Source organism: Hyla sarda, chromosome 1, assembly GCF_029499605.1.
Source record: "Hyla sarda isolate aHylSar1 chromosome 1, aHylSar1.hap1, whole genome shotgun sequence".
Lineage (NCBI taxonomy): Eukaryota > Metazoa > Chordata > Amphibia > Anura > Hylidae > Hyla > Hyla sarda.
The window spans coordinates 593,321,408-593,347,334 of NC_079189.1; the positions used below are offsets into that span (position 1 = coordinate 593,321,408).

Below are 25,927 nucleotides of genomic sequence, written 5' to 3' on the forward strand. Positions count from 1 at the left end.
AAACACTGGTCAAGGTTACAGTGCAATATTCCGGAAATTGGAAGTTTTAATATGAAAATACCGGCAGGGTGGCCAAAATACCCGCTGTTCCGGTGAAATACCGGCCAGATGGCAACCCTAACTTTACCATTAGACTCTCTCCATCCCATTGCCTACACTCAGTGCTCTCTCACATGTATATGGCTGTGCCACGATTTGATTTCCGGGTGAAAACAGGGTTCAGAAATCTCACAGCGAGATAGAACTTGTCATAATATGCAATGCTTACAGATGGTTTTCAAGAGCAATAAAAAAGACAATAGGTAGTAATGCAAAAGCAGGGTAAAGCCCTCAAGATTATTTGGTCTTGCCCTGCCAAGGCAATGGAGCTCTCACACATTCACTGTAATGCAGCAAAATCTGGCTAGTTAGCGCAAGAGCATTTTAAGTGGTATTTAGCAGTGCATTCTGGGGGAAGCTGCAGAACTGCAAGTTAAGCTGGGAACATCCGGTGGGACTGTCTGGCGCCAAGTATTTAGAATTAAGGGTTATCCCTTGCTGCTTTGTTGTCTGCCCTATGTTCTTTGTTAATAAAGCTTCATTAAGTTAAAAAAAAAAAAAAAAAAAAAAAAAGAATAAAACTTCCATTATACTGTCCCCACCATTAAGAATATAACCACTAATACTGTCACCTATGCATAAGACTATAACTACTATAATGCTGTCCCCTATGTACACAAATAAAACTACTATAATACTACCTCCTACAGTATGTACAAGTAGATACCTACCATAATACTGCCTTTTATGTACAAGAATATCATTGCTATAATACTGCTCCCTATGTACAAGAATATAACTACTATAATACTGCTCCCTGTGTACAAGAATATCATTGCTATAATACTGCTCCTATATACAAGAATATAACTACTATAATACTGCCCCTATATACAAGAATATAACTACTATAATACTGCTCCTATATACAAGAATATAACTACTATAATACTGCTCCTATATACAAGAACATAACTACTATAATACTGCTCCTATATACAAGAATATAACTACTATAATACTGCCTCCTATTTACAAGAATATAACTATTATAATACTGCTCCTTTATACAAGAATATAACTATTATAATACTGCTCCTATATACAAGAATATAACTACTATAATACTGCTCCTATATACAAGAATATAACTACTATAATACTGCCTCCTATATACAAGAATATAACTACTATAATACTACACCTAGATACAAGAATATAACTAAAACCCGCGAAACTAGTTGCCTCGTTCTCCGCTGCTCCTGCAGCAGCGTCCTCGCTCCCTCCCCACCCCTGGCCAGCGGCTATTTCTGGATTTGATGCCCGAATAAAGGATTTGAAACAGGTGAGTGCTGAAGCTTTATTTCTACTGACCTACATTCCTGGATATTGTTCATTTTCTGCTTCATCTCGTGCACCCCTATTTATCCGTGTACTGTGGATATCACCTGTCCTTCTAGTGACTGCGCTGCAGGATTGCCGTGATATAGTGGTGCGGTCTCATCCTCCTCTCTACTACGAATACTATAACTACTATAATACTGCTCCTATATACAAGAATATAACTACTATAATACTGCTCCTATGTACAAGAATATAACTACTATAATACTGCCTCCTATAAACAAGAATATATCTAATATAATACTGCTCCTATGTACAAGAATATAACTACTATAATACCGCTCCTATGTACAAGAATATAACTACTATAATACTGCTCCTATATACAAGAATATATCTACAATAATACGGTCCTATATACAAGAATATAACTACTATAATACTGCTCCTATATACAAGAATATATCTACTATAATACTGCCTCCTATATACAAGAATATAACTACTATAATACTGCTCCTATGTACAAGAATATATCTACTATAATACTGCCTCCTATATACAAGAATATAACTACTATAATACTGCCTCCTATATACAAGAATATAACTACTATAATACTGCTCCTATATACAGGAATATAACTACTATAATACTGCTCCTATGTACAAGAATATATCTACTATAATACTGCCTCCTATATACAAGAATATAACTACTATAATACTGCCTCCTATATACAAGAATATAACTACTATAATACTGCCTCCTATATACAAGAATATAACTACTATAATATTGCTCCTATATACAGGAATATAACTACTATAATACTGCTCCTATGTACAAGAATATATCTACTATAATACTGCCTCCTATATACAAGAATATAACTACTATAATACTGCCTCCTATATACAAGAATATAACTACTATAATACTGCTCCTATGTACAGGAATATAACTACTACAATTCTGCCCCCAATGTATAACTACTATAATACTGCTCCTATATACAAGAATATAACTACCATAATACTGCTCCTATGTACAAGAATATAACTACTATAATACTGCTCCTATATACAAGAATATAACTACTATAATACTGCCTCCTATGTACAGGAATAGAACTACTATAATTCTGCCCCCAATGTATAAACTATAACTACTATAATACTGCTCCTATTCATAAGACTTTATGTTTTTGATGACTAAAATTTTAATACAAGACTAATAAAACATTCTAAACAATATAATGATCTTTTTGCTCCTACCTGTAACCAGACTGGACACAATGAGAGGAAGGACAAGCATCTGAAGCATTCTCATCAGCAGCTCTCCAGGGAAGGAGAAGTACTTGATCTCCCGGTAGGTCATTTTATACGACCGGACAGAAAATCCTAGGATGATTCCTGTATGGAACAATAAGAAGAGTCACAGTAAAGAACTTCTAAAACCTTAGATCAGTGATTTTTTTAAATCTCTTTTCTCTCTGGTAACCAGAGCTCAAGTCCTGCAGGAACGTGTGGGAACTGAGTTCCTGCACTTTTTCCACAGCAGGAACATCTTTCCCATTAGCAGGATTAGCCCTTGAGTAGAAATCTTGGGTGAGTTCCCACACTTTTTTCCCCCCAAGACTTGACCCCTGGTAACACTTAAGTGTCTATTCACACGGTCGAATTTCAGCACGCCTCAAATGAAAGCCCAATAGACTTCTATGGGATTCCGCACTCCCATTCACACTTCTGAATTTCCGCTTGCGCGGAAATTCAGAAGTGTGAATGGGAGTGTGGAATCCCATAGAAGTCTATTGGGCTTTCATTTGAGTTGGAATTCCGTATGCGGAAATTCGACCATGTGAATAGACCCTCGGTGAGGTCAAGGAAGCTAGTTATTTTCCACCTGGATGTGGGGGACCCCTGTTGAAAAAGATGAGAGGTCCATAGAAGAGCTTTTATCTAAATATGTAAGTATATTGTTAACTACGAGCTGTTGACGAACATTTTAGTACGTAGATGACTATTAGTGAAGTTGCAGCACTTGCTGCATTCATTCCCTGTATGCTCCTGTGCCTGTAGTATTGTTAAACACAAGGCAGTATGCTGTAAACAGGCCTCATTCTTCCCTAAATGTCAGAATAAATAAACATGCTCTTGAGATAGGAAGATGGTGATGTAGGCCTTGGGAGCTGGTCAGAAGTAGTGACATCACTCAGAGGGTGGGGCATGAGGTCAGAGGCAAGATCCAGCCACGCCTCCTGAGACAGCAGAGGATAATGCACTGTCGTGGATGTGTGTGGCTTCTGGAGGTGGGACCTGCATCATTCTCACACTTTCCACACTATTTGTTGTTTACAACATTGTTCATTTACATCCAAAACAGCTTTCAAAATTCAGCTGGATCTGATAAAGAACATCTCAGTATACAGCAGACAGCAGTCAGTTAATCTGCAGCAGCTGCTGTATTTATTCCCTGTCTGCTCCTCTGCCTATGGCATTGTTCACTGCAAGGCAGCATGCTGTAAACATATGTCCTTCTTTCCTGAATGTCTCAATAAAGATTTATATGTACTGTATATGTGTATACTGTATTACAGGACGATGGTGATGTGGGCTGAAGGTGCTGGTCAGACCTGGTGACATTACACACGTCAGTGCTCCAGCTTAGAGACAAGATACAGTATGTGTTTTTGATGTTTTTTTTAAATACAGTTTTCTGATAGCAGAATACCCCTAAAAAACAGAAAAACAGAAAATATTTGATTTGAAAAATACATCAAAAAGATGAGAGGTCCATAGAAGATTTTTTATCTAAATATGTAAGTATATTGTTAACTACGAGCTGTTGATGGACATTTCAGTACGCAGCTGACTATTAGTGAAGTTGCAGCACTTGCTGCAGTCATTCCCTGTCTGCTCCTCTGCCTGTGGCATTATTCAGCACAAGGTAGTATGCCGTAAACAAGCCACATTCTTCCCTAAATGTCCCAATAAATAAATAAATATGCTCATGAGAGGGGAAGATGGTGATGTAGGCTGTAGGAGCTGTTCAGAAGCAGTGGCATCACTCAGAGGGTGGGGCATGAGCTCAGAGGCAGGATCAAGCCCCGCCTCCTTAGACAGCGGAGGATAATGCATTTTCGTGGATGAGAGATGGGAGCCCTCATACCAGAATACCCCTTTAATGTCAGTGAGTCTCACCAGCAATGTAATGTGTATGGAAAGTGGGGGGTGCTCTTGGTTTCTAGATGTCAGGGGCTAAAATTATAAGATTTTAACGTGCCCAATTTTCTGTTCTGTTGGAAGATAAGCGGCTACTGTAGGTATCTTGCAGCAGCTTACCTCCCCCTCCAGTACTGAATAAGCATGCACAAGCAGATGTGAGATCATGCAGCTTGTGACCTAAGCAGTAGAGGAATTCTGAATGCAGCTTTGAATGTGACTAGTGCAGTGTTTCCCCTAAGGCTGTCCGGGCATGCTGGGAGTTGTAGTTTTGCAACAGCTGGATGCACCCTGGTTGGGAGACAGTGGACTAGTGTATATGACAAGTGGAGGTTTTGTTCTTCTGATATATAGACTAAATTGAGACAAAACCAAGATGTGAATGAGGCCTAAGTTCCACCTCCTGTTCTCAGCCAATAAAAAGACAAAACATCATGAAAGAAGATAATAATAATCGATTTAGTGTGACGGCCATATAAAGTGAAGACCACATGACATGGCAAACAACCAATTCATTGTGGAACGTCATGCAATGTGCTTGGTTACTTTGTATATAGGGGAGATTTATCAAAACCTGTGCAGAGGAAAACTTGCCAAGTTGGCCATAGCAACCAATCAGCTCGCTTCTTTCATTTTGCAGAGGCCCTGTTGAAAATGAAAGAAGCGTTCTGATTGGTTGCTATGGGCAACAGTCAACTTTGCCTCTCCACAGGTTTTGATAAATCTCCCCCATAGTTTTTATGTTTGTGAATAGTATACAGAATTAGCAACAAAAAATACATATAGTAAAAAGGAGTGCACACAAATTTTGTTTGTTTAAATGTATCAGTCTGGAGTCCAGGATGTTTAGCTCACAGAGCATTGTCTAGACTGTATACAACTGTCTCCACTTCTCAGCTGAGAGCAGGACTAGCTATGTACAATGTATCAGTCTGGAGTCCAGGATGTTTAGCTCACAGAGCATTGTCTAGACTGGATACAATTGTATATACTCCTCTCCTGAGAGAAGGACCAGCTATGTACAATGTATCAGTCTGGAGTCCAGGATGTTTAGCTCACAGAGCATTGTCTAGCCTGGATACAATTGTCTCCACTTCTCAGCTGAGAGCAGGACTAGCTATGTACAATGTATCAGTCCAGAGTCCAGGCTGTTTAGCTCACAGAGCATTGTCTAGACTGGATACAATTGTCTCCACTTCTCTGAGAGCAGGACTAGCTATGTACAATGTATCAGTCTGGAGTTCAGGATGTTTAGCTCACAGAGCATTGTCTAGACTGGATACAATTGTCTCCACTTCTCAGCTGAGAGCAGGACTAGCTATGTACAATGTATCAGTCTGGAGTCCAGGCTGTTTAGCTCACAGAGCATTGTCTAGACTGGATACAATTGTCTCCACTTCTCAGCTGAGAGCAGGACTAGCTATGTACAATGTATCAGTCTGGAGTCCAGGCTGTTTAGCTCACAGAGCATTGTCTAGACTGGATACAATTGTCTCCACTTCTCAGCTGAGAGCAGGACTAGCTATGTACAATGTATCAGTCTGGAGCCCAGGCTGTTTAGCTCACAGAGCATTGTCTAGACTGGATTCAATTGTCTCCACTTCTCAGCTGAGAGCAGGACTAGCTATGTACAATGTATCAGTCTGGAGCCCAGGCTGTTTAGCTCACAGAGCATTGTCTAGACTGAATACAATTGTCTCCACTTCTCAGCTGAGAGCAGGACTAGCTATGTACAATGTATCAGTCCAGAGTCCAGGCTGTTTAGCTCACAGAGCATTGTCTAGACTAGATACAATTGTCTCCACTTCTCAGCTGAGAGCAGGACTAGTTATGTACAATGTATCAGTCTGGAGTCCAGGCTGTTTAGCTCACTGAGCATTGTCTAGACTGGATACCATAGTTTACACTTCTTAGCTTAGAGCACAACTAGCCTTGGAATGTAACCGAGAGTGTTCTCATTCACTGACAGCAAACACACATCTTTAAAATTGGGAAAAATACAAACACAAGATATATTTGAAATTTGTAAAAAAAAACTTTTATTTAACCTACTTACCAACAATGACAGCGATGACGGTGAACAGGACAATGCCGTTCTTCAGGAAGAAAGTCTTGACATCGTCCTTTGTCATGTTCTGCATCCTCTTCTTGGCCATCATGGAGCGATGGCGCACACCTTGCTGGAAGCGCTCCATCCTGTTCCCAGATCTTGGGTCTTCTCCGTTGCTTTTAGTCATCCTTGCTGGTTAATGTGTCTTCTCCTCCTCTCAGTTTAATGGCCACTGAAAATTCCAGCGGATGATGAAAGGCGGCGGCCGAGCTGTAATATAAGATGTGAATAACCTATTATAGAGATCCAGACACCCATCACTGTTCTGCTATCTGATGTATCCTGCACAGTGATAAAGAACGGAACTGCAAGAATACTCAGAGACGGATAGATAGATACGAGATAGATAGATAGATACGAGATAGATAGATAGATACGAGATAGATAGATAGATAGATACGAGATAGATAGATACGAGATAGATAGATAGATACGAGATAGATAGATAGATACGAGATAGATAGATAGATACGAGATAGATAGATAGATACGAGATAGATAGATAGATACGAGATAGATAGATAGATAGATACGAGATAGATAGATAGATAGATACGAGATAGATAGATAGATAGATACGAGATAGATAGATAGATAGATAGATAGATAGATACGAGATAGATAGATAGATAGATACGAGATAGATAGATAGATAGATAGATAGATACGAGATAGATAGATAGATAGATAGATACGAGATAGATAGATAGATAGATAGATACGAGATAGATAGATAGATAGATAGATAGATACGAGATAGATAGATAGATAGATACGAGATAGATAGATAGATAGATACGAGATAGATAGATAGATAGATACGAGATAGATAGATAGATAGATACGAGATAGATAGATAGATAGATACGAGATAGATAGATAGATAGATACGAGATAGATAGATAGATAGATACGAGATAGATAGATAGATAGATAGATACGAGATAGATAGATAGATAGATACGAGATAGATAGATAGATAGATACGAGATAGATAGATACGAGATAGATAGATACGAGATAGATAGATACGAGATAGATAGATACGAGATAGATAGATACGAGATAGATAGATACGAGATAGATAGATACGAGATAGATAGATACGAGATAGATAGATACGAGATAGATAGATACGAGATAGATAGATACGAGATAGATAGATACGAGATAGATAGATACGAGATAGATAGATACGAGATAGATAGATAGATACGAGATAGATAGATAGATACGAGATAGATAGATAGATAGATAGATACGAGATAGATAGATAGATAGATACGAGATAGATAGATAGATACGAGATAGATAGATAGATAGATACGAGATAGATAGATAGATACGAGATAGATAGATAGATACGAGATAGATACGAGATTGATAGATAGATACGAGATAGATAGATAGATACGAGATAGATAGATAGATACGAGATAGATAGATACGAGATAGATAGATACGAGATAGATAGATAGATACGAGATAGATAGATACGAGATAGATAGATACTAGATAGATAGATATTAGATAGATATGAGATAGATAAATAGATATAAGATACATGATAGATAGATGAGAGAGAGAGAGAGAGAGATACGAGATAGATAGACATGAGATAGATAGATATGAGATAGATAGATAGATATGAGATACATGATAGATGGATAGAGGTATAAGATATAGATTGATGGATAGGTAGATAAAGAGATTTGAGATAATTAGATAACACACATATATATATATATATATATATATATATATATATATACATATATATATTAAATAAAATAGATAGTTATAATAGATAGAGATTTCCATCATCCATAGAATTCTAGCCCTGTGTTGTAGCAGTGCCAGCCGCCTGTTGCTCTCCATCATGTCCTTCACATACAACAACCTTTTGTTTCTGAAGGTGGACATAGTTAAAGTAAAAGAGTTTTTTCATTTGACACAGATGTGGCTTTACACAGGACTGCAAGAAAACCAACTACGTTATTCAACATCTTTATAGCTCTTAGTATTAGAACCAGGCAGCGTGTATACTAGCAGATTATATATATATATATATATATATATATATATATATATATATATATATATATATAAATATCTCTCATTACAATATTACATTGTGTCATGACAAATCCAACTCTGCTACACCTGTACAATGCTACTAAACGTGCAATTAATAGGATACGGATGGCTCCAAATGGCTTTGCAGTTAGTCAAGAGTAACATAGTGACATAACCATAGCCCACGGTTCACCATCCGCACACACGCTGTGTCTTTGATGTAGCGGAGCTGAGTTTGTCACTCGGCACTGGTTTTAGGATAGCCTGCATTATCTTATCACTAGTAATACAGCCGTATTAAGGTAACAAACTCAACTTTGCCACATCACTCCTGTCTTCCATGTGAACAGCTACAAAACCTGCGCCCCCCCATCTGTGTCGCTCATCAGCAACAGAGAGCGAATTGTTGGGGAATCAGCAGTGGATTTCAATCACAGGGTGATGGAATGCAAGCCGCTCTTTCATTCTGGGGCTAGAAAAGCAATGAATGGACGTTCAAAGGGGGAAGGGGTGCATATGTATTAGCATAATAAACGATAAATGATGTAGCAGAGCTGAACTAGTCATCGAACGCCACATTATCTGTGCAATAGATGACCTGCAGTTCTATGTAAAACTCCAAACAACAAACTCATCACTGCTACGTCAAAACTGTGGATGTTGAAACGACCACTGTCCATAGTGAAGTAAAAAAAATAAAAATTTTAAAAAAAATTTAATAAAAAATTATGAAAAAACTAAGAAAAATGTGAAAAAAAAATACGGAATTAAAAAGTACTAGTATACAAACGTGATACAACTGGATACATCAGGAGTCCTGACCATAGGAGCTTACACTCTAATACAGGGTTACCCCAACCAGGGTGCCTCCAGCTGTTTCAAAACTACAACTCCTAGCATCCCCAGACAGCGACTGTTCAAGGGGGGGGGGGGGGTGTGCGTATTTATTAGCATAATAGACGATAAAAGATGTAGCAGAGCTGAACAGGTCATTGACCGCCGCATTATCTGTGCATCCCGATCACGCGATAGATGACCTGCAGTTCTATGTAAAATTCCAAATAACAAACTCATCACTGCTACGTCCGAACTGTTGATGTTGCGGCGACCACTGTCTTTAGTAAGGAAAATGTAAAAAAAAATCAAAGAAAATGTGAAAAAAAAATGTGAAAAATAGTCAAAGGCAGTGTTTCCCAACTAGGGTGCCTCCAGCTGTTGCAAAAACTACAACTCCCAGCATGCCCGGACAGCCAACGGCTGTCCGGGCATGCTGGGAGTTGTAGTTTTTGCAACAGCTGAAGGCATCCTGGTTGGGAAACCAGAAAAGAAAAAAAATCTAAGAAAATGTGAATTAAAAAAAAAAAAAAAGTCAAAAGCAGTGTTTCCCAACTAGGGTGCCTCCAGCTGTTGCAAAAACTACAACTGCTACGTCCGAACTGTTGAAAAAAAATCTAAGAAAATGTGAATTTAAAAAAAAAAAAAAAAGTCAAAAGCAGTGTTTCCCAACTAGGGTGCCTCCAGCTGTTGCAAAAACTACAACTGCTACGTCCGAACTGTTGATGCTGCGATGACCACTGTCTTTAGTAAGGAAAATGTAAAAAAAAATCAAAGAAAATGTAAAAAAAAAAAGGTGAAAAATAGTCAAAGGCAGTGTTTCCCAACTAGGGTGCCTCCAGCTGTTGCAAAAACTACAACTCCCAGCATGCCCGGACAGCCAACGGCTGTCCGGGCATGCTGGGAGTTGTAGTTTTTGCAACAGCTGAAGGCATCCTGGTTGGGAAACACTGCTCTAATAGGAACTTATGTAACTCCTTAGACCGGTGTTTCCCCAACCACGGTGCCTCCAGCTGTTGCTAAACTACAACTCCCAGCATCCCAAGACAGCGACTGTTCAAGGGGAGGGGGTGCGTATTTATTAGCATAATAGATGATAAAAGATGTAGCAGAGCTGAGCTGGTCATTGACCGCCGCATTATCTGTGCATCCCAATCATGCAATAGATGACCTGCAGTTCTATGTAAAATTCCAAATAACAAACTCATCACTGCTACGTCCGAACTGTTGATGTTGTCCATAGTAAAGAAAAGAAAAAAAATCTAAGAAAATTTGATTTTAAAAAAAAAAAAAGTCAAAAGCAGTGTTTCCCAACTAGGGTGCCTCCAGCTGTTGCAAAAACTACAACTCCCAGCATGCCCGGACAGCCGTTGGCTGTCCGGGCATGCTGGGAGTTGTAGTTTTGCAACAGCTGAAGGCATCCTGGTTGGGAAACACTGCTCTAATAGGAACTTATGTAACTCCTTAGACCGGTGTTTCCCAACCGCGGTGCCTCCAGCTGTTGCTAAACTACAACTCCCAGCATGCCCGGACAGCCGTTGGCTGTCCGGGCATGCTGGGAGCTGTAGTTTTGCAACACCTGGAGGCATCCTGGTTGGCAAACACTGCCTTAGACTACCAAATACATAGGATTCTGCTAAAGTCGGTGGCAGAACTCTCCGAAATTCCTCTTTTTGTCCATAAAATAAAGGGGATTTGTGAAGATCTGGACTCACCTTACGTGTCCAGGAGATGGGGAGAAGAAGCTCCAAGGAGCAGGAGCGACGCAGTGGACTCAGGGCGAGGAGCATGTGTTCTCCTCCAGCATAGTGAGGCTCTATGACTTAAGACAAGGGGAGGAGACTGCCCAACCAAATGAGAGAGTGTCAGCCAGGGAAAAAAAAAAAGCCCTCCAGCTGAGGAGGAGAGGGGCTCACCGCCCCAGAATATTGATCAGGCTCCTGCCCTTGTTTTTTGTTTCTTAGCCCAGTTTCACGCTTTGTCAGCCTGGAATGTAAAAGTGCTGAGAGTCTGATAGAACTTGCGGAGCGGTCACCTGGAGGCGGCAGAAAGTGACCGCCACCCTGGGAAATATACGAAGGGGCCTCACACCGTACACCGCTGTAATATAATACCAGCTAGTTCGCAAAAATATGCAGCTTTATATGGGACTGGATGGGCCGGTTATGGAGTGGGGGGGGGGGGGGGGTGCCTTACGTGAAGAGGTCTTAATCCCCAGAAATGTTCTTTAGAAAGTAACTCGCAACTTATTACAAATATCTCTAAGACTGCGGTCACACCAGGCATTCTTCATAGAACAGACACTGCAGTATTTAAAGGGGTACTCTGCCCCTAAACATCTTATCCCCATGTCTGATCGCGGGGGGGGGGGGGGGAGGCCGATCCACTGGGGATACACTCCCTGCGCGCGCGCGCGTTCTCGGCTGCGGCACCCCAGTGCACAGAGCGAACTACACTCTGTACTGGATGACTGGCGGTGCGGAGGCTCGTGACGTCACGGCCATGCCCCCTCAATGCAAGTCTATGGGAGGGGGCGTGACAGCCGTCACGCCCCCTCCCATAGGCTTGCATTGAGGGGGCGGAGCGTGACGGCCAGACACGGGGGCGGAGCCGTGACGTCACAACGCTCCGGCCCCGTGATCGACAGTAATCAGACCCGGAGCGAACACACTCTGGGGACTGATTTTAACGGGGTGCGGCGTGCAAGATCTCGGGGGTCGCCAGCGGCGGGACCCCCCGCAATCAGGCATCTTATCCCCTATCCTTTGGATAGGGGATAAGATGTCTAAGCGCCGGAGTACCCCTTTAAGAGTGGAGCAGTGCAAGCCCATGTGACTCTGTATGCCCAATGGGTACCATATATAGTATAGTGGGGGGGGGGGGGGGGGGCTAAAGTGTGGTAAAGGTGTGGGGGGTGTGAAGAAGTTCTAAGGGTCAGTCCTATTTCAAATCAATATCAATCTATTGGGTGAAAGCACCACAAGTCCCAGCAAGGCAACAGGGGTTCCCAGTGGTTACACTGCATCCTCTCCACTCTGCACCATACTGTCTGTGTAATACCATCTGCACCCTGCTCAGTAAAGATAGTGATCCGTAACCTGATATCAGTGTGTTCCTTTACTTCCCGTGTCTGGCCCAGGAGAAGCTGTCTCCAACCTCGGACCGTGTATAGGCTAACGGTGCCCTGGCGTCACAAAGTGATAAGGTATTTCCTAGCACCCCCGTGGCTACCACATTGCTATAATACAAGCCCTATGACCGGTCTCACCTGTCATACATGCTTCTCTATATATCTACCTGATATCTATCTATCTATCTAACATAAAAAGCAATAATTGGTCAGCACATCCTAATACACAGCTATTGTATGAAAGAAGTATACAGGTGCACGCTGCTGTGGCTGAACTACAAATGCAACCAAAAGGATAACTGCAGCACACGGCTAGTGCTAAGCTATATATGAACTATGACATGTTTTACTGCTATTTTATACTGCTATGGGAAAAAGTAGAGGTTCTTGGCTTACCATTTGGCCAAATAATGTGTACCATCCCACCACAATAAGGTGCCCTCATTTGGAACCAACCCTACACTATGAATACGTCTCTCCTAGGCTGCACTGAGCCTCCAATTTTTGGGCATGTAAGGTCTAGCAAAACCCTCACCAAGTGCAAACAGGTCACCTGAGGTCACCTAATCGTGGTGGGATGGTGAGAAACTCTATTTTTCACCATAGCAGTATTGCAATGTAAAACATGTCATATTTTACATATAGCTTAGCGCTAGCAGTGTGCTCTGGTTTCAAACTATCTCATATCTATCTATCTCATCTCATAACTATCTCATATCTATCAATCTATCCAGCAAAGGAACCAAAAGAAACAGCACAACCAGGGAGAGACGATGAAGGTGCCAGCAGTCCAAAAAAGCCTTGGTCCAGGGCTACTTAAATACAAAAAGAAGAAAGTCGGATTACAGCTCCAAACAAAACGATTAGGGTGAAAAAATATATTTTATTCTATCCAAAGTGCAACGTTTTGGTTGCCCAATGCAACCATTTTCAAGCTTTTGTATCTATCTATCTATCTGTGGTGAGGGTGTGATGAGGGCAGATGGAATTACCCTAGGAGTAGTGTTGCTCACGAATATTCGCAATTCGAATATTATTCGCGAATATCGCATATTCGCGAATTCGCGAATTTCGCGAATATAGCGCTATATATTCGTAATTACGAATATTCGTTTTTTTTTTTTTGTTTTTTTTTCACAGTACACATCACAGTGATCACCCCTCTCTGCTTCCAGCTTGTGTGGTGTAAAGAAGGCTCTAATACTACTGTGTGAGACTGGCGTGCGAAAATTCGCATATGCGAAAATTAGCATATGCTAATTTTCGCATATGCGAATTGTCGCGTGTGCTAATTTTGTATATGCTAATATTCACATATGTTAATTTTCGCATACGTGAATTTTCGCATACGCGAAAATAAAACAAGAATATAACGAATATGCGAATATTCGCGAATATATGACGAATATTCGTCCATATATTCGCGAATATTCGCGAATTCGAATATGGCCTATGCCGCTCAACACTACCTAGGAGCAGATGGCATTAACCACTTGTGTTTGTGACACCAGGGTGTGGTTTATCCTCTACACCACCCGAAGGTATACCACTGGATCCTGGGCTAGACACAAGGGCAAATAATGACTCCGACGCCAAGTTATGGAACAATGGCAACTTTACTGAGTCAGACAGATGTAACAGTCTATACAGCTCGGCTAGGCCCACGGAGGTGACCAGTGACTTCAGAGACCTCAGGACTTGCTGGGACTTGGACAATTTGATGCAGGACCACGCTGAATTGACTGAGACTGACTATGACTGACTTCACTCTGTTTGTAGCTTACCAGGTTTTGACTTGGACCTGGGGGGTAGTGGACTTGTGGATCCGTGGTAGACTTTAGGTCCCTATAGGACACCAGACACACTCTCTGGACTTGACTTCACTGCAACTCAGCACTAAAGAGAGACTGAGGAAGCTTCACCCAGGGCTTATATGGGGGAGACTAAGAAGGGGTCCCATAGGTCACTCTGTAGGTCACATGGTCACTGGTACCTTCCCTGGTTACAATCGCATGACAACAACACTTAGAGGTATATAACATTATATGTACATCACACCATATAACATAGGCACTTAGGGGAATACATAAGACACAAGTACAGGGGGTCACGTAATGGAGTCTGCCGGACAGGGCAGCAAAGGTGCAGGGGTGCAACTCCTGTACTGGGCCACCACATATCTATCTATTTATACAGAGAATAGTATTGGGTCTGGCACTTAATCACAGCGATCAGGTGTTTCCCTTAGTTCCATTACTATAGGTGTTTACTATCCCTCCCCTACCAATGCAGTTGCCCGTAGGATGTGTTCACACACAGGATACGCGGTGGATTTGAAGTTGTAAAATGTGCAGTTGTGGATCCAATACTGCGATGACTAGGCCCAGATTTATCAGATACAAACTGTGGGGGAGATTTATCAAAACCTGTGCAGAGGAAAAGTGGACCAGTTGCCCATAGCAACCAATCAGATTGCTACTTTCATTTTTAAAAAGGCCTCTGGAAAATGAAAGAAGCGATCTGATTGGTTGCTATGGGCAACTGGTCCACTTTTCCTCTGCACAGGTTTTGAGAAATCTCCCCCACTGTTTGATTTATTCACACACACCAATCACAGCTCAGCTTTAATTTCTTAAATTGCTATGGTAAAATGAAACCTGAGCTGTGATTGGTTGCTATGGGCAAAACCAGACAATTTTTGTATCAGGCTGCATTCACTCCTCGTTTTTTACATACGGGTGCCGGATCCGGCTTGGGGAGGGGCAAACCGGGCTCTCCCGTACCCCAGCCGGATCAGCCAGTGACTCCATTTACTTTAATGAGCCGACCGGAGTCAAACGGTGACTCTGGTTGGCTCAGTTTTGACCCGTATCCGGTTTTGGACCGGACCTAAAACCGTAGTATACTAAAGTTTTAGGTCCGGTCAGGAAACCGCATACGGGTCAAAACTGAGCCGACCGGAGTCACCGTTTGACTCCGGTCGGCTCATTAAAGTAAATGGAGTCACGGGCTGATCCGGCTGGGGTTTCGGAGTGCCCGGTTTGCCCCTCCCACAGCTGGATCCGGCACCCGTATGTAAAAAACGAGGTGTGAATGCAGCCTCAGACAGATTGATAAATCTGGGCAATAACTGCAAGGATCTCACCTAGCACTTAAAACCATACCTCTTAACTTTTACTGAGAGCAAAGAGGGACTAACAACACCCCTAAACAAGCTCTCAGCCACACCCCTAACCATGCCCCCTAACCAATCCCTTAAAGGGGTGCTCCGCCCCTAGACATCTTATCCCCTATCCAAAGCATAGGGGATAAGATGTCTGATCGCGGGGGTCCCTCTGTTGGGGACCCCCGTGATTTTGTCTGCGTCACCCGAGACATCCGGTGCACGGAGCGAACTTCGCTCCATGCCAGATGACTGGCGATGTGGGGCTGAGGCTTGTGACATCACTGTCATGCCCGCTCGTGACATCACGGCCACGCACCTTGAATGCAGGACTATGGGAGGGGCATGATGGCTGTCACGCCCCCTCCCATAGACTTGCATTGAGGGTGTGTGGCCGTGACGTTACGAGCGGGGTCGCGGGCGTGACGTCACAAGCCTCTGGCGCTGCACCCGATGCCCTAAACGAACGCCGGGTGGTGAATAGGGTGTAAAATATCTAGGATAGGGGATAAAATATCTAGGGGTGGAGTGCCCCTTTAACCACACCTGCACATGTGGAATGGGAAATACCTCTGTAACAGCAATAATGTTATCACCCACCATCATAACCACGACAGACCATATAAGTGATTACAGTGCAGTTACATCTGGCGACCCACAGGTGACGTCTTTTCTGACTGTTCATTTTCTTTTTTTCTTCTCCATTCCAGACCGTTGTGACAATTTCTTCCAGCTACATCTCATCTATGCAGAACCTGCCAGGAAAAAAACATTTTAGGCTCCACACTGTTCCAAGGCCTATGGTGGCCCAAACTGTAAGAATGCCCCCCTTGGTGTCCCACACAGTAGAGCGGGTGGATAACTGGGTTGAAAAAAAAGAGTATTCCTCCTCATTATGTAGTTAGTGGAAGCAAAGCAGAAAAAACCCTTAAAGTGGGTGCAGCTGACTCTAGTGGAATTATGAGGTGGATGCCAGAGGTAGTGGAAAAGTCCTCAACACGACATTTTATTAGAAATAATATAAAACGGACAATATTACGCGTTTCAGGAGGTCAGAGGAAGGTAATGATAATGGTAGCAGATTTCTTTAGCCCAGAAATGGGGGCCAAAACAAAGGGGAGGAGTGTACAGTAAGAGGTTAAAATAGGGTAGAATATACAAGACAGTGAAATCAAAGCATACACAGCATAAGTATACATTAACAGACATATTCAGTGAGAATTACAGCAAAATTACAGTATATACTCGAGTATAAGCCAAGCTTTTCAGCACGATTTTTCGTGCTGAAAACACCCCCCTCGGCTTATACTCGAGTGAACTCTCCGCCCTCAGTGGTCTTCAACCTGCGGACCTCCAGAGGTTTCAAAACTACAACTCCCAGCAAGCCGGGCAGCCATCGGACGTCCGCAGGTTGAAGACAACTGCGGCCATCCAGCCCCCTCTCACCCCCCTTTAGTTCTGTACTCACCTCCGCTCGGCGCTGGTCCGGTGCTGCAGGACTGTCCGGTGGGGAGGTCGTCCGGTGGGACAGTGGTTCCGGACTGCCATCTTCACCTTCTCCGCGTTTCGGGCCCGGCCCCGGAATAGTCATGTTGCCTTGACGACGACGCAGAGGTACGTTCATTACCAACGTCCCTCTGCGTCATAATCAAGGCAACGCCTTTATTCCGGGCCCGAAGCACGGAGAAGAGGTCTCCCCGGTGAAGATGGAAGCCCGGAACCACTATCCCACCGGACAGTCCTGCAGCACCGGACCAGCGTCGGGCGGAGGTGAGTACAGAACTAAAGGGGGTGAGAGGGGGCTGGATGATGTCGAAGGCCGCAGTGGTCTTCAACCTGCGGACCTCCAGAGGTTTCAAAACTACAACTCCCAGCAAGCCTGGACAGCTGATGGCTGCCCGGGCTTGCTGGGAGTTGTAGTTTTGAAACCTCTGGAGGTCCGCAGGTTGAAGACCACTGTATCAGACATAGCGGTGATGTCTGATGTCAGACTGTGGTAGATGTATACAATGACATTGGCTAATCCCTCAACACTGATGTTAAAATTGAGACATTCGCCAGTGTATCCTTATATTAAGGACACACCAGAGCCCGCACACCAACGCTTCTCAGATGGGACGGGACCTAACGCTAACCTACCTGTGCGTAATAAGCAAAAACCAGGGGCCAGTGGGCAATTACAGCAGCTCTAGGTCGACATGCAGCCTGCTCCCAGTTCCCTCCAGCGTGACTGAGCACACATACAATGGAAGGGGGGAGAGAGGCTACAAGCCCCACAGTAGTGCACCTACATTTCTGTATTGTATTATTCTAATTGTCACACATCCACACTGTTTATCTGGTGTAGGATTCTATTGTGGCACTTGTAGTCCGCTGCAGGCATCCTCCATTGTATGCATTTTTATGCTGGGGATCGCCCCTAGCAACGGTCTACAAGGGCAGGATCTGCTCCCCCAGTATATATGCACAACTGCATTTGGGGTTGAGCACCTCCAGCCATCTGAGACCATGTTTTTTGTTGTTGTTTGTAAATTTATACTTGGAGGTGTGTAAACTCCATATGTTAATGCGCCTTGAACATTTTCCAGGCAGCATTAGGGTTGCACCTGTGAGGCCATGCACCTATATCAGCCAACTTGGGTGGGGCTTGTAGCCTCTCTCCCCCCTTCCATTGTATGTGTGCTTAGCCACGCTGGAGGGAACTGGGAGCAGGCTACATGTCGACCTAGTGCTGCTGTAATTGCCCACTGGCCCCTGGTTTTTGCTTATTACGCACAGGTAGGTTAGCGTTAGGTCCCGCGCCATCTGAGAAACCTTGGCGTTGGTGTGCGGGCTCTGGTGTGTCCTTAATATAAGGATACACTGGCAAATGTCTCAATTTTAACATCAGTGTTGAGGGATTAGCCAATGTCATTGTATACATCTACCACAGTAGTGCACCTACATTTCTGTATTGTGACATGTGATAACATAAACATAACATGTGACATTTCATAGGTCCTTTAGACACTTACGTTCTTCAAAGGTCCTTTATACTGACTATACATTAGCATACTGACTATAATCTTATTACATTAAATAACACTATAATAACAGCAGGGGAAACACTGCAGGAGAGCCCCCAGGTCACCGAGAGACTCAACCTGACAGGGCCTAAGTGTAGTGCAGGACCATGTCTTGTACTGGGACATCACAATATATATATGGTGGAGTAGAGTTGTATGCCTATAATACGGTGCCTCAAGTAGGTAGGGCCCCCCAGAGATAGTTGCCCCCTGTAGGTAAACCCTCCATATAGCTGCCTCCTCTATACAACCCATCATATAAGTTATGTAGGTAGTAGGTAGCCCCCTATTAACTTGGTAGGTAGTCCCCATTATAGCTAGGTAGGTAGTAAATAGTCCCTCATATTAGGTAGGCAGCAGATGTACCCCACATTAGGTATGCCTATGGATTCTAGGATTATACCATATACGGATACAGTCCTCCAAGTGTCATACCAAACTTCTGCAGGGAATAAGAGCACTTGCAAAGCCAAATTACTTTTTATAGTCAAAACAAATGGCTGGCTGATGCTTGAGATTCACACTTAAAGGGGTTGTCCAGGAGTAGGAAACCAGAGTTGGTTTCTTCTCAAAACAGCACCACCCCTTCCCTCAGGTTCAATGGAACTTTGCTGCAATACTACACAAAACCTGAGAACTCGGGTGGTGCTGTTTTTGGAAGAAATTAGCTTTGGTTATCTATTCCTGTACAACCCCTATAGCTGTACAGGAGTTAAGCTATTGTGCTGGTACAATATGCCATAAGTAGACCTTTATGCATGGGGTCCCTCCAGACCATACACATTACATAGAGTGAGATGAAGTAGGCTGGCGTCACTTTCCGAGGTCCAGTACGATAACCAATGTGTCACAATGGAGGACACCTGTTATGTTTTGGGATGGGACACAGGAGCTTTTGGTTACGTTTCTTCAATGAGAAAGAAGAACATGAATGGTCACCTCACTGTTGAAATAGTTTCTGCAGAGTCCTATATAAAGGTTCATGGACAGATGACTGAACCGTGGAATTCAGGAGAAGGATGATCCTATTATGTCTGCAGTAAAGTAAATACAACATTCCACATCCATTCTTCATATAGTCATACATGGTGGTGGAGCCTCAGGACATGGACGAATTACCAGGACTAAAGGAACTGGGAATCCTGCAGGGCACAGAAAATGTAATATCTGACAATATATCTGCCTATGTCTGAGCTTATCTATCTATCTATCCATCCATGTCCTCTGTATCTCTCTCTCATATCTATCTATCTATCTATCTAATTTCTATCTATCCATATATCTCATATCTATCTGTGGTGTCCCAGTACCGCATCGTATACGGTACCTATGTATCTGTGGGTCCCCATAGCCAGAGTCCCTAGGACGTAGGGATCCCTGTGATGTAGTCTACCCCTTGTCGCCTCTATTCCAGCTCATAGACCAGTAATTTATGTAAAGGTAATGTAAATATAGTAATATATATGTAAATAAGTGGTTAATTACCGGTCCCATAGCGTTGCAGGACCTGCGGGTCACATGACTAGGTAAACTCTATGGTATTAAGCTTAAGGACCTTTGGAGGCCCTGTGACATAAGCAATCCCATTACTCTGTGTAATGGTGAGTGACAGATGTTCGGAGCAATCGGATTCGCCCTGCCCATATAAGGGAGCGGCGGCCATCTTCTCGCTCTCTTGCTCCTGTACTCCTGACGTGGAAAGACCTGTACAGCAACTAACGCAGTGAGTTAGGCCCGAGCCTTGTGGCAACGGCTGAGTAATTCAGAATATAGAGTGTATCAATTCCCAGACACTCTGCAGCATCACCGGACCTAATAGAACCCCTAAATCGGGACGGATCTGCAAATATCTACCCTAAATTCAGAGACTTTCTAAATAGCTCAAGGTCCGCAACAACTGTCAGTCACTAAGCAATAGGACTGTTTGTACGAGACTGTTACTGTGCCTTGGATGTATCGCAAGCACTTAAGTAAAGTTTTTCAAGCTCAATCTCCTTGTGGACCTTCAGTCATTTCATGCACCTATCGTTACTGGGAAGGGCGGCGATAGGCCGGAGCATTGCCTCAGCATACCAGCCCTCAGCCTGGCGTCACGAACTATAGGGTTAACATTAACCTCTCATATACCGATACCATACCACCACTACCATACGCCCCCCAAGGGCTACCACATATCTATCTATCCATCCATCCATCTATCTATCTCATATCTATCCATCTATCTATCTAATATCTCATATCTATCTTCTATCTATCTCCATACAAAATGAATACAGCACTACTTAGCCTTATGAAATGTTGATGTGGTAATGGCGGCCGGGTGTGTGGTGCAGGGCAGGTGTTGTTGCCCTAGGGGCAGATGGTATTAACCCCTTGTGTTCGTGATGCCAGGGCGGGGTTTAGCCTTAACCACCCGAAGGTATACCGCTGGATCCTGGGCTAGGCCCGGGGGCAATGAAGACACAGAAGCCAAGTTACAGACAATGGTAGCTTTACCGTTAGAGGTTAGACAGTTGTTACAGTCTATGCAGAACAGCTAGGAACCAAGGAGGTGACCAGTGACACAGAGACCTCGCAGGTTTGCTGGGACTTGTAGTAGACAGGAGAACGTAGTGCAGGCCACACTGGATAGACAGAAGACTTGACTTGACTGACAGGACTGTGACTTTAGCTTACTCTGCACTTGACCTGTGGCTGCAGCACTTGACCTGTGGCTGCAGGACTTGACCTGTGGTTGCAGGACTTGACCTGTGGCTGCAGGACTTGACTTGAGCCTGCGGACTTGACTTGTAGCTGCAGGACTTGACTTAAGGCCTCCAATGTTCAGGACACACACACTAAGACGACTTGACTGCACTGGACCTCAGGAACAAGAGAGAGAAGCTCCACCCAGGGTTTATATAGGGGAGACTAGCAGGGAGCCCATAGGTCACCTTTGGGGTCAGCTGGTCACTGATACCTCCTGGGTAACAATCACATGGTACATTTATTAAAGATACAACACACAACATAACACACAACATGTTTACATGGGGAAAACAACTACAGGGGGCCCTGGGGACACTAAAGGACACTGCCTGACAGGGCAGGAAAGGTACGGGGAAACACCATCCTGGACTGGGCCACCACATTGAGATGCCAGCGTCCTGGGCCTGATCGGAGTCCATCCAATATAGCAAACAATGGTGCAGCACTCAGAAAGGTTCCTCATTGCAACAATTTTCATCCCTAGTGTTACACATCTATAGGGGGCTTTAAAGGGGTACTCCGGTGCAAAACATCTTATCCCTATCAAAAGGATGTGACATCTCACCACACCCCCTCCATTCATGTATATGGGAGGGGGCATCGCTGCTAGTATGTAGCTGTCACGCCTCCTCCCATAGACCTGACTGGAGGGGGCACAGCGGCTGTAGTCGGCAGTCATCCGGCATGGAGCGGAGTTCGTTTCATGCACGGATGACCGGGGTGCCGCTCCAGCGATCCCCATGATCTAACATCTTATCCCCTATCCTTTTGATAGAGGATAAGATTTTTTGTGCCGGAGTACCCCTTTAAAGGGGTACTCCCCTGGAATACTTTTTTTTTTTTAATCAACTGGTGCCAGAAAGTTAAACAGATTTCTAAATTAGGAAGAAAAGTGCAGAAGCCAGCGGTATAATAAACTTCACCTTTATTCGTAATCCATATAAAACTTCGACATGGTGTCTCAAAATACAAAAGATAAAACCTCCTGGATAAGCAACATGACGCGTTTCAGTTCATGTGACCTTTCATCAGATGCATGATGAAAGGTCACATGACCTGAAACGCGTCATGTTGCTTATCCAGGAGGTTTTATCTCTTGTATTTTGAGACACCATGTCGAAGTTTTATATGGATTACGAATAAAGGTGAAGTTTATTGTACTGCTGGCTTCTGCACTTTTCTTCCTGAATCGGAGGTCTTCTTGCCGTGCGGAGGATCGGGTGAGCTGACAATCCTTGTTACTATACAAGATTTGTAAATTACTTCTATTTAAAAATCTTAACCCTTCCAGTACTTATCATCTGTTGTTTGTTCCAGAGGAAGTTCTTTTCTTTTTGAATTTAATTTCTGTATGACCACAGTGCTCTCTGCTGACACCTCTGTCCATTTTAGGAACTGTCTAGAGTAGAAGCAAATCCCCATAGCAAACCTTTCCTGCTCTGGACAGTTCCTAAAATGGACAGAAAGAAAATAAATTCAAAAAGAAAAGAACTTCCTCTGGAACATACAGCAGCTGATAAGTACTGGAAGGGTTAAGATTTTTATTTTTTTTATAGACGTAATTTACAAATGTACATCTCACACTTACAGCCATGTTCTCATCTATCGTCTATAAGGGGAAGTGCCCGCTACCAGGTGGTGCCATCTATGGGTCATCATAGGATTATCATTCATACCGTGGAGACTGGACCCTAGAAAAATTATCTCAAATGCTAAATGTAGGGAATCTTATTTATTATTCTTCCATCATGTCTAACAAATTGCCCATGCACACATATAAAATGCTATTTTTAAATAAAATATATTGTATATACATATATCTGCGGATGCAGTATTGCAACCCCTCCCCTCTGTTTCAAGTGTTAACATTTCCGTATCCATATGAGCTATTAGAGAAGAAATGACAAAATTAGATAAATTATAGATATAAATGTGCATCCCCCTAGGCTAAGGATGGGCCGACAGACTATGGGAGGGAATGTATAGGTAGTGCATTCTGAAGTTGAACAAAAAGGAGGAGATATTAAATTACAATAAATTCCACATTAAGTCCACATAGGCGTGACGTAATTCTTTCAGTCTCAATATCGCCAATCTATCTGCCGCAGCGTTTTGAAGTCTATAGCCATAAATTTTAGTTCTTTCTCAGCTACTAGGAAATGTTTGAAAAGGGGAAGATCCATTTTACCCTTCTGTATGCTCTAGCTGTGGTTGTTAATTCTGGTCTTAAAGGGGTACTCCACATTTAGACATCTTATCACCTATCCAAAGGATAGGGGATAAGATGTCTGATCGCGGGTGATCGCCGCTGGGACCCCCCGTAGGATATCCCAATGGTCGAACCTCCACAATCTGACATTGTATCCCCTATCCTTTGAATAGGGGGTGTCAGGCCCAAGGCTTGATTATGGAAACATACATGTGTTTTTATTGTATCTGTGTATAAACTAAGACCTGGGGGTGAGAGGTCATTCAGACTGTGGGTTTGTGTATTGCATTTTATTGGGGGTCTGGCTGTTTGGCATCTCCTTTGAAGTCATGCACTCTGGTCCCATCGTATAATCAAACAGATAAGGGGTCAGGAAGAGAGATCAGAGGGAAGGGGGGGGTGGGATGGAGTTTCCCTCCAAAGAAGCAGATAAGACTTAAAATGCTGGACTCAACAGTTGTTCAAGGCTGTGCCACAAGCTGACAAGACCATCCTAAGAACAGCATTCTCATGGACTGCTATATCATCATGCTGTAAGAACTTCATCTTTTGTTTTCTGAACTTTTCTTGCAAAACTCTTTTATATATTTTTATACCTGTATGTCATTTGTTTCTGTATTTTAATATATTTAGCACTGTGATACCTTTTATCAGATTAAATATTTAATTAATCAGCTCTGGTCTTTGATCTCTAAATATATGAGCTCACCTTTCTGAAGGCAGCTCTGGTGACTTGCTGGGACTAGTAGTGGATACCCAGAGGTCTGGTGGCCTTAACCCTTGCACCATCACACTCTTTCTAGCGTCTTAGCTGGACCGATAGGGTGTGATCGTGACAGGGGGATAAGATGTCTATGGGTGGAGTACCCCTCTAAGGCTGCATGCAGTCTCTCCATATATACCAGTTTACATGGGAACATTAGTAGATGAATGACTCCCAAAAAGTCACACATTAGATAATGTCTAGATTTGTGAAAGTGCCTTATAGCATTTGCAGACTATTTATACAAGAAAAACAAGGAACTGATCCGGGTTTGGGGGTGTTAAAGGGGTACTCCAGTGGAAAACAATTTCTGTCTGACCACAGTGCTCTCTGCTGACACCTCTGTCCATGTCAGGAACTGTCCGGAGCAGGGTAGGTTTGCTATGGGGATTTGCTCCTGCTCTGGACAGTTCCTGACATGGACAGAGGTGTCAGTAGAGAGCACTTCCTGTGGAACACAGCAGCTGTTGGGTGTGTCTCACTTCCAGAGTTGAGAGGAGAGAAGGAGTTTTTTCCAGCAACCTTTTCCCCAGGAGGGTGGCAGACTCCTGGGAAGAGCCTCCTGCTATGGACCCACGGCCTTCCACCTCCCGTACTAGGCCGGCGGGGGGTGGGAGTGAGAGAGTTACGGCCGATTCCAAGGACGGGGTCAGAAGATCCAGCAGGCTCCGCAGTAATGTGGAGCCCACTCCCCCGTCCATCGCTGGAAACCGCAAGGCATACGGTAGGAAGATAACTGTTGTGTCTTCAGGGACTGTTTCTAATGTTACGGAACCCCAGCAATGGGGGGTGAAGGGACCCAGGGAGTCGCTTGCCACGTTTGGATCCCGCATGCAGGCAAAGCTGGTGGAATACGAACAGCTGGGAAAGAAGCTGAAAGTGTTAAGGGAGGATCTGAAGTTTGCCCGCTACCAGACAGATAACTCTGCCAAGGCCATGAGGGCTAAGTTTGCTGCTAGAGTGTGCGAGCTGAAGGCAGAGGAGCAGGAGGTGGTGAGAGCCCGAATGCAGATCATAGAGGGAGCGGGTATGTTTAAAGAAAAATTAAAAAACGAGGACCGCTATAAAATCATGCGGACCCCTGTGAAGGAGGAAGAGGATAGTCAGGGGGAGGAAGAACACCTGTGTGATACAGAGGAGAAGATGGAGGAAGGTGGTGAGGGAGATGGCGGCAGTGAGGGTGATGAGAGTGAGGGGGATGTGTGTGATACCCCGTGTACCC

The 25,927-nt window shown here is 43.5% G+C and overlaps 1 protein-coding gene across 1 annotated transcript in view; it reads right to left on the reverse strand.

Annotated features, from left to right (window-relative positions):
• Window positions 1-11,496, reverse strand: part of SLC1A3 (solute carrier family 1 member 3) — a 75,328-nt gene extending 63,832 nt beyond the window's left edge. Inside the window, exons 1-3 of the mRNA XM_056546422.1 lie at window positions 11,343-11,496; window positions 6,664-6,927; window positions 2,661-2,798 (exon numbers count right to left, since the gene is read on the reverse strand). Coding sequence (XP_056402397.1) covers window positions 2,661-2,798; window positions 6,664-6,844 — 319 coding nt within the window. The 5' untranslated portion in view covers window positions 6,845-6,927; window positions 11,343-11,496. The remainder of the gene's footprint in view (window positions 1-2,660; window positions 2,799-6,663; window positions 6,928-11,342) is intronic.
• Window positions 11,497-25,927: the final 14,431 nt, after the last annotated feature.